The 13,181-nt window shown below is 34.9% G+C and overlaps 1 protein-coding gene across 5 annotated transcripts in view; it reads left to right on the forward strand.

The window, feature by feature from the left end:
- The first annotated feature begins 1,617 nt into the window (after nt 1-1,617).
- The window catches only part of RNF212B (ring finger protein 212B), a 58,953-nt gene continuing 47,389 nt past the window's right edge, over nt 1,618-13,181 (forward strand). For all 5 annotated transcript variants that reach the window (XM_031955048.1, XM_031955051.1, XM_031955049.1 and 2 more), the window contains exons 1-2: nt 1,618-2,214; nt 3,177-3,277. In XM_031955048.1, the coding sequence (XP_031810908.1) occupies nt 3,178-3,277 (100 nt within the window). In that variant the 5' untranslated portion in view covers nt 1,618-2,214; nt 3,177. The remainder of the gene's footprint in view (nt 2,215-3,176; nt 3,278-13,181) is intronic.

Here is a 13,181-nt window from a genome sequence, read left to right on the forward strand (position 1 = left end):
TGATCTTTGTATGTACCTTGTAAATAGCAGATACTTCACAAATATTTATTGTATTTAATGAATAAAAACATGTGTTTACCATGTGCAAAAGACTAGAGATACTAATGGAAAAGGGGAGACACTTCCTGATCCGAAGGAGCTCACATTCTAATGGGGGAGACAATACACATAGGAGATTTCAGCTAGCAGTTAGGTCCCATGATCCTTAGGGTACGGTCCCATGATCCTTAGGGTACGGTCCCATGATCCTTAGGGTACGGTCCCATGATCCTTAGGGCACAGCCACAAAGCAGATGGTAATGCCTATTCTTTCTGCTGACAGAACTATCTGTTTCTAATGTTTACCCCTTTGTCGGGACCTTGGGGTTGAGGACTTTCTTGGGAGGGTTTTCAGTACTTGTGGGTGCTGAGGTCACAGAGGCCCACTGGTGGTAGTTGGAAGTAGCAATCCAGTACACAGCACTAGGTTGATTTGCCTCGTCTCTTCTTGAGCCAGTCTTGCTGCTTCAGCTAGGTTGGCCTGACCTTCCCTTAGGCGGTTGATTGGCAGTTGCTCTAGATGGCTGGGGGGGGGGGGGGTGCCTCCTTGGATGAAGTTTGCCAGCGCTAGGTTAAAAAACAAGGTCAGTTGTCTGGGGCATGGGAGTGCTGATGTGACCAGGGCTCTCAGCTCCCCTCGGTTGATGGTTTCTGGGGGAAGGTCTGGAAGCGGGGTCTGTGGTTTGGGGAGGGGCACCGCTAGTTGCAGGCTCTTTTGGGGTTTGGGGGGGTTGTGGTGGTTTAACTTGCCTAGCACACAGATGTCATCCACATTAACACTACATGGGATGAAGCTATGTGAAGAGGAAAGATAGCAGAGGACCCGAGTTAAAGTCTTGGATTTCTCACTGTGCTCCTTTAGGCAACTCATCTAGAGCCGTTTTCTCATCTGAAAAAATGGGGGGAGTATTAAAGCTGTGTTAGATATCTCTAAAGACCCTTTTAGCTCTGAATCTTCTGATTTACTACTGTACTGGAAGCGGCAGTGAGGTAGTTAGCCAACAGCTTACTATACTGGAGTGGGTTGCCTGGGTTCCTGTCCCATTTCTCCAAGCCACCCGACAAAGGGGATTTGTTTGTGCCTTGGTCTCTAAAAGAAAGGATGATTCCCAGAGACCCTTCCACTCATAACACTGCGTGACTGTCCTTGTCTCCCTCTAAGAGATGGGCTCTCCCCATCTAACATCTAACCTCCATTATTATCATTTTCCCTGTCACTTTCTTAAATCGAGATAATGAACAGAACAAAAATCAAGCTCTGATTGTAGCCTTTGTGGATTCCCCAGGTGTGAATGCCCACACTGAAAATTTAACAATCAAGCAGGTTCCAGTTGGTTCCAGAACACTCTGGGCCTCTTCCTAGGGTTCCTGGAGACTGAGCTCAGAACAGCATCTCTGACGTCATCGCCAGTGGGGAAGGAGACTGTAACTGTAAGGGAGAGAGACTGCAGCGCTCTAGTCTAGGAGAGTGGGCGGGGCCACGAGGTGCCCCGCCCTCTCTGTGCACACGCGCACTGAGGCTTTCGTTTTCACTTCCTCTTCCTTCTCTCTGCCCTTAGTCTCCTTCGAAGACCTGACGGAATCTCATACTCAGGTTCCGCCAACCTGTTTTTTTCCCGCCTTTTCCGGCCTCTGAGTGGTTTCCGGGGATAGGGGCAGCCGCCATCGCCTTCCGCGTCAGATCCTTCAGGTGGGGGGCAGTCGCCCCAAGTCTACTGTAGATGACCATGGATGCTGTCAAAGATGCTCCACCTTAGAAAATGGGCCCATGTTTTTTAACCCCTCAAAAAATATCCTGTTGTTTTCCATAATTGCACCTGGGGCCTCCTAACCTGTAACGGACAGACGACGTTTTATAGTTCTGAGAATCCCAGGCAGCTGCCTCCATATCAGCGCCAGCCCCTCTGGTTTAGAAAACTCATTTTCAGTGAGAAGCCGAACCACCTTACCAAGAAACAAAGTTACTTTTTGTTTATTTTCTGAGAGGCTCCTTATAATTTATTTTTTAAGTTCTACCAATACAGTTAAGGGGTTGATTGGGGGGGAAATCCTATTATGTTTTGTTACTGATTTTCTAATAAGGATCTGACACTTAACCAACATAGGCCCGAGAGATGAAAGGAACTTTCCCAAATCATCTAGGCCAAGACATCTATTCTACAGATGGGGAAACAGGTGCAGAAAACTTGGCAGCTTACAGACAAGGGCTATATAAAAAAATCATTTTTTTTTCTTTTTAAATAAATGTGACTTGCCCAAGGTTTCACAGCAGAGTTGAGAAAAAATGTATTCACAATGTTATACACGAGACTTTACATAAGATTCTTTAGCTCCAAATCTGTGTGTTTTGCACTTAGCTATAGTGCTGCAGAAAGTGCACACAAATTATATCAAATATTTTAGTATTTTGTGCTGTAGGGTATACCAGTCAGTTTCTGACTGCTAATAAGCAGTTGTGGATGAATATTTATGCTGATTATCATCAATGACCTGCCCATAACTTCAGTGTGTTAGAAATTCAGTGTTAAAAATGGTTAGCTAGGAACTTGTATCAACCCTAATGACAGCTCTGTAAGCATAGATCAGGCCCCAGCACTTTGGATGCTCCCATTTTTCTCAGACATTTAAAGACTATCCAAAACTGAGAGCTTCTCTGCCTTTGCAGTCTCATCTTCACTTGATATTATGTGATCTACATTCTAACCAAACAACACAACTCTCTTTTGCATAAACAAGCTGAGCTATTGGTGACTTCAGGCATAGGCTATTTCCTCTTCCTAGAAGTCCTTTTTTTGTTTATTATTTATTATATTATTATCTATTATTTCTGTCTTAGACATTATACAAATCTCAATTCTAAGGCCACCTCTTCAAGAAGGTTTCCCTCATCTTCTATAAAATGAGAGCTCTCTCACATCTATGTAGGGTTTCTTTCATAATTTTCTAATATATTTATGTGATACTATGAATAGTGGCTACCTGAATTGGTGCTTTATCTCCCTATTAAAATCTAAGTTCCTTAAGATAAAGGATTTTGTATTGTCTAAAATTTGTACATTCCCCCCCCCCCCACCTCACACAGTGTTCTATAAAATTGGATTTTTAATTTTTGATGTATTTCTGAACTTGTATTCCAGGATGGATTGGTTTCACTGCAATCAATGCTTCCAAAAAGATGGGACCCATTTCTTTGTAACCAGCTGTGGTCATATTTTCTGTAAAAAATGTGTGACTAAAGGTGAGTAACTGATATGTTTCAATTCAGGCAGTAAAACTTTCACTTGGGAACAGAGAATAATTAGTCCCTGGCGTATTTTTTTTTTTTAAGTCCATTTGTGAGACTGTTGATCTTTATCATTTAAGTTAGCACTTATGCTGGACTTTTTTTTTTTAATATTTTTTTTTAATATTTTATTTTTCCAAATACATGCAAAGATAGTTTTCAGTATTCACCTTTGCAAAACCTTGTGTTCCAAATTTTTCTCCCTCAATCTGATAGAGGTTAAATAGGTGCAATTCTTCTAAGCATATTTCCATATTCATCATGCTGCAAAAGAAAAATAAGATCAAAAGGGGAAAAAAACACAAGAATAAAAAAAACTCAAGCAAACAAACAACAACAACAAAGGTGAAAATTCTATGCTTTGATCTACATTCAATCAATATAATTCTCTCTCTGAATATGGATGGCACTTTCCATCACACATCTATTGGAATTGCCTTGAATCACTTTATTGTTGATAAGAACCAAATCCATCACAGCTGACCATCACTTAATCTTGTTACTATGTACACTGCTCTCTTGCTTCTGTTGGATTCACTTAGTATCGGTTTGTATAAGTTTTTCCAGGCTTTTCTGAAATCATGCTGCACCTTTCTCTCTCTCTCTCTCTTTTTTGTTCAATTCCTATACACTTTTCCCCCCAAAATAAATTTATTTTTAAATAATAGCTTTTCATGCTCCAAGTCATTATTAATCAGAGAAATGCAAATTAAGACAACTCTAAGATACCACTACACACCTGTCAGATTGGCTAAGATGACAGGAAAAAATAATGATGATTGTTGGAGGGGAGTTGGGGTGCAGGAAAACTGGGACATTGATGCATTGTTGGTGGAGTTGTGAACGAATCCAACCATTTTGGAGAGTAGTTTGGAACTACGCTCAAAAAGTTATCAAACTGTGCATACCCTTTGATCCAGCAGTGTTACTACTGGGATTATATCCCAAAGAGATTATAAAGAAGGGAAAGGGACCTGTATGTGCACGAATGTTTGTGGCAGCCCTTTTTGTAGTGGCTAAAAACTGGAAACTGAATGGATGTCCATCAGTTGGAGAATGGCTGAATAAATTGTGGTATATGAAAATTATGGAATATTACTGTTCTGTAAGAAATGACCAACAGGATAATTTCAGAAAGGCCTGGAGAGACTTACACGAACTGATGCTGAGTGAAATGAGCAGGACCAGGAGATCATTATATACTTCAACAACAATACTATATGATGACCAGTTCTGATGGACCAGGCCATCCTCAGCAACGAGATCAACCAAATCATTTCTAATGGAGCAGTAATGAACTGAACTAGCTATGCCCAGAAAAAGAACTCTGGGAGATGACTAAAAACCATTACATTGAATTCCCAATCCCTATATTTATGCACACCTGCATTTTTGATTTCCTTCACAAGCTAATTGTACAATATTTCAGAGTCTGATTCTTTTTGTACAGCAAAATAACGTTTTGGTCATGTATACTTATTGTGTATCTAATTTATATTTTAATATATTTAACATCTACTGGTCATCCTGCCATCTAGGGGAGGGGGTGGGGGGGTAAGAGGTGAAAAATTGGAACAAGAGATTTGGCAATTGTTAATGCTGTAAAGTTACCCATGTATATATCCTGTAAATAAAAGGCTATTAAATTAAAAAAAAAATAATAGCTTTTCATTTTCAAAATACATACAATGAAATTTTTTGACATTCATCTTTGGCAAAATCTTATATTCCAAAATTTTCTCCCTCCCTCCCCTCCACCCCCACCCCAGACAACAAATCATCCAATATATGTTAAATATGTTAACAATTCTTCTATACTTATTTCTACATTTATCATGCTGCACAAGAAAAATCAGATCAAAAAGGGAAAAAACAAGAAAGAAAACAAAAAGCAAGCAAGCAACAACAACAAAAAAAGTGAAAATACTATATTGTGACCCATATTCAGTCCCCATAGTCTTCTTTCTGGATCATGCTGGACTCCTAAAAAGAAAATGAAAATTATAGACAAGCTACTGATTATAGGAGCTTCAGAAAATTGAAGAACCAGAAAGGAAAGAACCATTCTGGACCCAATTTTGACCCTAAATAAGAATTGCTTATGTAAAAGTAATAGAAAACTTGGGGAAAATCTTCTTGAATAGTTGGAGATAGAGAAACAGAGGAAATATTGGTTTGATGTGCCATAGTTTGTAGACTAGGAAGAGATTTCAAAGAGTTTAGAGAAAGAATAGGTAGAGTCTTGTGGACTAAAATGATATAGATGGACCAAAAATTCTCAAGAATAAATTTTTGATGACAAAATTAATGATTCAAATGAGAAAAAGAAAACTTTTAAAATCAGGAGTTCTTAATCTTGCATCCATCAACTTAAAAAAAATAATTTGATAACTTTTTTAAAAAATACAACTTGCTTATTTTATTTTATGCACTTAAAAACATTCTGAGAACTGCTTCAGTAGATTAGCAAAAGAGACTTTAATCAACCAATCAATAAACATTAAGTATCCATTATATATCAGGTATTGTGCTAAGCGTTGGGTACAAAAAAAGTCAAAAATCCATGGTCTAAATCAAAATAAGTATTTATTAATCATCTACTAAGTACCAAGCATGGTGTTAAACAACAAAGCTACAAAGATAAAAATAAAACATATCTCAAAGATTACATTCCAATGGTGACAGCAACATATACATATATTATTATTATTATTATTATTTTATTTAATAGCCTTTTATTTACAGGTTATATGCATGGGTAACTTTACAGCATTAACAATTGCTAAACCTCTTGTTCCAATTTTTCACCCCTTACCCCCTCACCCCCTCCCCTAGATGGCAGGATGACCAGTAGATGTTAAATACATTAAAATATAAATTAGATACACAATAAGTATACATGACCAAAACGTTATTTTGCTGTACAAAAAGAATCAGACTCTGAAATATTGTACAATTAGCTTGTGAAGGAAATCAAAAATGCAGGTGGGCATAAATATAGGGATTGGGAATTCAATGTAATGGTTTTTAGTCATCTCCCAGAGTTCTTTCTCTGGGTGAACATATACATATATTATAAACATATACAGATTATATACAAAAGTAATTCATGTTAGTTTAGGAAAGAACACTAGAAACTCAATAGTGTGTGTGTGTAAATTTCAAATTTGTAGCATCTGAGCTGAATCTTGAAGGATGTTAGGAAGAAGAAACAAGAGGGGAGTATATTCCTTGCAAAAACAAGGAGATAGTACTTTGTCCTGTGTTTGGAACAGGAAGTAGTACAATATGACTGACTGTAGTAGAGGGGAGTAATGTGTTAAAAATAAAAATAGCTAGCATTTACAGAGTACTTTAAGGTTTACATAGCACATTACATATATTATCTTAGTTGATTCTCACAATAACAATAACAGGCTATTTTTATACCTGTTTTACAGTTGAGGATACTGAGACACAGAGAAGTTAAGTAACTTGTTTAGGGTCACATAATAAGTGTTTGAGTCAGTATTCAAATTCAGATCTTCTTAATTCCAGGTGCTATGTTCTATTCATTGTGATACCTAGAAGACTCAGAAGACAAAAAGGCTAGAAAGGGAGCAGAGACTTTATATTTGATTTCAGAGGTTAGCAAACTATGACCGGAAAGTCATATCTGTGGCCTGCTGCCTGTTTTTATATGGCTGCAAGCTTTCCATTCTTAGCTTATGAGACCGTTTAAGAATAGGCAATGGGCCAGATTTGGCTCTTGGGCTATAGTTGGCTGGTCCCTAATCATCCATCTTCTTTGCTTTTATGGAAGAGGCAGCTGTAAAGAGGTAGGTCACACTTTAGTGTCATACTGAGTGCCACAGTTTGGGAAGACAGCGTCTATTTCAGTATCTGTAGTGAGCCTGAGCACTTTATTTTTATTTATTTTGATATTAGAGAAGAAACCTGAATTATTATTGTATTAAAATGTAAACTATATTGGTATTATGCAATATTAAACATATATATAAGTAATGAATTATTGAGTTTCTAAATTTTTTCTGTGTCATCTACTGGACTTTTCATGTTGCCTGCAGTTTCTGTAAAACTACCCCATAATTCCCACTTAATTTCTTATGCTGACCTTCGATGTATTTGTTTGTATTATTTTTCTTTTATTAAAGCTTTTTATTTTCAAAATATATGCATGGATAATTTTCAGCATTCACCTTTGCAAAACCTTATGTTCCAGAATGTTTCCTTCTACCTCTTCCTCTATATGGCAATATTCCTTCAATATATGTTAAACACGTGCAACTCTTCATTACATATTTCCACAATTATCATTCTGTACAAGAAAAAAAATAACATTAAAAAGGAAAAAAAGGGAAAGAAAACAAAATGCAAGCAAACAACAACAAAAAGAGTGAAAATACTATATTGTGATCCACATTCAGTTTCCATAGTCCTCTTTCTTGGATGGATGGCTCTCTTCATCACAAGATCATTGGAACTGGCCTGAATCATCTTATTGTTGAGAAGTGCCACATCCATCAGAATTGATTATTGTATAATCTTGCTGTTGTCATATACAATGATCTCCTGGTTCTGCTCATTTCACTTAGCACCAGTTCATGTAAGTCTCTCCAGGCCTCTCTGAAATCCCAGTTTATTGCTTTAATCTTGTCTGCATTGGTTTTGTTTGTTCCCTTAATATTCTTGATATTTTCTTTTTTCCAAATTAGTTTTGTATTTTTTTTTCAAATTCTATAAAGTATCCCCTCAGTAATTGGTAAGGTATTTAAAGTGTAAATTAATTTTGTTAGATTGGTCATTTTTATTACATTGGCATGACTTAGCCATAAGGACTTGAATATTCCTACAGTTATTTAAATTATTCTTTATTTCATTAAGAGCACTTTAAATTGAGTCTAAATAAATCTTTTGTTTACTTTGTTAGGTCAGTCCTCAGATATGTTTGCATTTGTAAATATTTGAAATGGGATTTCTCTTTCTGTTATTGCCTCTTGGGTTTTATAATTATTATATAAATAAAAATGCTGTTGATTTTTTTTTTGTGCATTTATTTTGTAACTTTACTGAAACTATTAATTGTCTTAGTATCTTTGCTCATTCCCTAGGATTTCCAAACATGCCATCATATCACCAACAAATAGAAATAATTCTATTTCTTCTTTATCTGTCTTTATGCCTTTAATTTCTTTCTCTTATATTATGATTATTGACTAGCATTTCCAGAATTGTGTTAAATAATAGTGGGGAAAATGGATTTCCTTGCTTCAGTCTTGTATTTGTCAGCAAAGGTTCTAATATATCTCTATTTCATGATAGTTGCTTTTGGCTTTACAAAGATATTTTTAATATTATTTTTTAAAGGTCCTCTATAACTATACTTTGTACAGAGTTTTTAAGCATAAAAGAGTGCAACACTTTGTTAAAAGCTTTGGCAGCATATGATGAGATGATTATGCCATTTGGGATGTTTTAATTTTTAATATGATTAATTTTGTTGACGGTTTTCCTAATGTTTAAAACATCTTTGCACCTCTGGCATAAATCTCATTGGGTAATAATGAATTATTAGTTGGATAAATTGCTGTGGTATGTTTGAGAGGATTTTGTTTAAAGTTTTTATGTGAATATTCTTTAATGATACTAGCCTATAGTTGTCCTTCTTAGTTCATCCTTTACTGATTTAGGTTTTTTTTTTTTTTTTTTTTTTTTTAATTTAATAGCCTTTTATTTACAGGATATATACATGGGTAACTTTACAGCATTAACAATTGCCAAACCTCTTGTTCCAATTTTTCACCTCTTACCCCCACCCCTCCCTAAATGGCAGGATGACCAGTAGATGTTAAATATATTAAAATATAACTTAGATACACAATAAGTATACATGACCAAAACATTATTTTGCTGTACAAAAAGAATCAGACTCTGAATTATTGTACAATTAGCTTGTGAAGGAAATCAAAAATGCAGGTGGGCATAAATATAGGGATTAGGAATTCAATGTAATGGTTTTTAGTCATCTCCCAGAGTTCTTTTCTGGGTATAGCTAGTTCAGTTCATTACTGCTCCATTAGAAATGATTTGGTTGATCTCGTTGCTGAGGATGGCCTGATCCATCAGAACTGGTCATCATCTAGTATTGTTGTTGAAGTATATAATGATCTCCTGGTCCTGCTCATTTCACTCAGCATACTGATTTAGGTTTTAATATTAAATGTGTTTCATAAAAGGATTCTAGGAAGGTACTTTCTCAAAGTTTGAAAATAATTTGTGAAATATGGGCATTAATTTTCCTAAAAGTTTAATACAGTCCCCAAGGTGGTACAGTGGATAGACTACTGACTTTGGAGTAAGGAGGACCTGAGTTCAAATTTGGTCTCAGATAGTAACTATATGTCCCTGGGCAAGTTGCTTAATCCCAATTGCCTTCCCCAAAAATTTAATTTTAAAAAAGTTTGATAGTATTTTGGGGATCTTTTAGGACCTTGAGGTTTTTTTTCTTGAGTAGTTCCTTTATAGCTAAATCGGTTTTCTTTTCTGTGATTGGGTTAGGATCTTTATCTGGTTTTTCGATAGTTTGTATTTTTCAATGCATTTCTCTATTTCTTTTGTGTTCTCAGTTTTATTAGCACATAGCTACACATAATATATTCTGATTTAAAAAAAAATTTCCTATTGTTTTGTTGTGATTTTACATAGCGTATTTGCTATATTTATTGATTTTCTACCATATTTTTAATTAGATTAGCTAAGGGTTTTTAAATTTTTTTTTTTTGAAGAATCAGCTTTTAAGGCTTTTTTTGTCCTGTGTTTTTTTGTTTCCAATTTATTGATTTCTCCTCTAATAATTTCCTCCTCTAAGCATCCCTTCTTTTACACTTGTTTTAGATTTGCTAATTTGTTGGCTTTCTTTCTAATTTTTTAAAAAAAATGTATATTCAGTTTTGTAATCCTCTTTTTTACATTTTATTAATATATTTTTGCAGGGCTATACTTTTTCTCCTGACGATTGCTTTACCTGTATCCCAGAAACTTCAGTGTGTTTTTATTCATTATAATTTTTTATATTATTATTAATTATTTGTGTGATTTGTTCTTTGACCTACTTGTCATTTAGGTTTTCATTGTAAAATGATTTTATGCTAAAAATTCTGTACAAAGTATAGTTAAAGAGGACCTTTAAAAAATAATGTTAAAAATATCTTTCTAAAGCCAAGATCTGCATCTTTTATTTGTGGTCCCAGAACCAATGATTATTTTTGTTGCATTATGATCTGTAAAAGATATATTTATTTTCTGCCTTTTTTACATTTATTTGCAATACTTCTGTGCTTTGGTACATTGTAAATTATTGTAAAAGTTCTATGTTGTGCTGAAAAATGTGTATATTCTTTTTCAGTCCCATTTATAAGATGCCATATATCTTTTAATTCTAGCTTTTCTAGAAGTTTGTTCAGTGAGATATTTTACCTTTTGTTTATTTTTTTGTTACAATTTTCTAAACTGAGAGTGGAACATTAAAATTTCCTATTATTATTGTGTTTCTATCTTCTTATGCCTCAAATATCATTTCTTCTATAAATTTGGATGCTAGGGCTTTTGTAACAAAAAAAGTTTATTACTGATATTGTTTTGTTGTCTATGGTCCTTGTAGTAAAACAATTTCCTTGTTTATACCTTTTTATTTTTTGAATGCTTATTTTTGCTTTATCAAGTTTCATGATTATAACTTCTATTTTTTTAAATTCATTTGATACCTAGCAAAAATTTTTCCCATCTCCTCAGTTTTATGTTGCATATGTTTGTTTTTTAAATGTATTTCTTATAAGCAATAGATTATAGGGTTTTGGTTTCTTGGTTAATCTGTTGTTGTTTTTCCTTTTATTGGATTACTTAGAAAATTCATGTTTAAAATTATGAGAATTAGGTTTTTATTTTCCTCCATTTATCTTTAATATTGAGTTTTTTTAATCAAGTTTCCCCCCCCCCCCATCTGCTATAAATACAGTACTGTGTTCTATAAATTACATTAGCATTATCTTTTTAAAGATAGCATTATTCTGACTGGCTCTCTTCCCCTCACTTTTAATCTTTTTCTCTCATTTGTTATTTATTTCACTTTGGGGTTTTATTTATTAATTCATTTTTTCCCTCTGCTTTTATCTGATTATATAATCCCCTGCCTTTTTTTTTTTCTCAGTTAATCAACTACATCCATTTCCCCCTTACTCTCCTTCCCTTTAAATAGTCCTATTCATTAATTTTTAAATTTACATTTTTTGTGCTTTTTTTTTTTCCAGAGAAGATTTATCTCATTTATTTATTTATTTTTAAATTTTCCATCTTCTCTTTTTGTCTACTTTAGACCCTCATTCTCCACTTCATAGGCTTTCCCCTCTTGGCAGTCTCTGTCACTGCCTTATGGAGATTACCCCTTGGATTCCCTTTTCCATTATGTCTCCCTCCCAGGACAATGTCAATTCTCGGAGGTATCAGAGAACATTGCCCCATAGCAGAGCACCCTCCATGTCTTTGATCATGCAGTATACTACTAATAAATATCCTTCCCTTGGTTATTTTTTTCCTTATATGCCTCAAAAATCTCCATATATGCCTCAAAAAAACTTGGATCCATGCCCTCCCACTCCCCTAAATGCCTGTTGCCCCCAGGAATTCCATTTCTACCCTTTGTGAGATAAGTTAGTAATCATTTCCAGAACCACACCCAGCACAAAGTCCTTATCTCCCTTCACAGAACATCTCTTTTTACTCTTCTGAGCATTTATCAGTGGAATCCCTTCCCTTTCCCCATTTATAATGCTCTTCCCCTTTCTTCACCCATGCTTCTATAGGCTCTTTCTTTTCCTAAGAGACCATAGGGGTTACTTTCTCTCATTGCTAGAACTTGATTTTATTGAGACACATGACATTCTTTTTTATCCTTTTGTTCCTTTTGCTACCTTTCATTTCATATACCCTAACACTTTTTAATGTAGTCTTACAATAAACATTGTTTCACCTGTAGGTAGGAGATAACCAGCTTCTGCTCTAGAAGAAGCTAGAAGTTCTAGAAGAAGAACCTATGTTCTAGGTCTGCCTTTTTTACTGGATTTCTGTGTTTACTGTGATACATTTAGAAAGATTTTTTAACTGTTTATTCTGCTATCACTTTATTGGTGTTGCTGCCCTTGGTTGGTGCATTTATTCATTCCTCCTGCATTTTTATTGTCTACATTGTACAAGAAGCAAATAAGCTCTTCAGTTCTGATTTTCTAAGAATATTTCAAACACACTGCTTGCTTATTCAATATTTGTGACTCTATAATCAAATAATTTTTCTTGATCCTTCCTTGTTCCTTTTATCTTCTGTGTATGAATTTGTTTACTTAATAATCCTTTTCCTGTTACTGACTAAGGGACCTCTCATGCCTAACCTCTCAAAACTTTGACTCTAAGGTTGGAAACATCTATCTCAGTATTCATTATTCATTTTTGTCCAGGTAAAGAAATAAAAAGCAGGAAATACAGCCAAGGTCTTAAGTTCCTGATTCAAGATTTTTTGAATGACCACTTACCTCTAGTTGCCATTTCATTTGGGGCTCCTTTCACCCTAGTCCTCATAGGAAGCCCCAGACAAAGTTCCAACCCACGTATTTAGGAAAGTAAAAAATTAGTGAGAGAAAAGAGAATCTGTCTTTTCTTTTAGTCTGCTAACAGTTCCTATTTTTAATCAAATAAGGGATAGAGGCAATTACAGAAGGCAAAATAGAGAATTTTGATCACAGTAAAAAGTTTCTGCACAAACAAAATGAATGCCCAATGGATAAGAAAGTAAGAAGTTGAATAGAAAAAT

The sequence above is a fragment of the Sarcophilus harrisii genome, chromosome 2 (assembly GCF_902635505.1).
Source record: "Sarcophilus harrisii chromosome 2, mSarHar1.11, whole genome shotgun sequence".
NCBI lineage: Eukaryota > Metazoa > Chordata > Mammalia > Dasyuromorphia > Dasyuridae > Sarcophilus > Sarcophilus harrisii.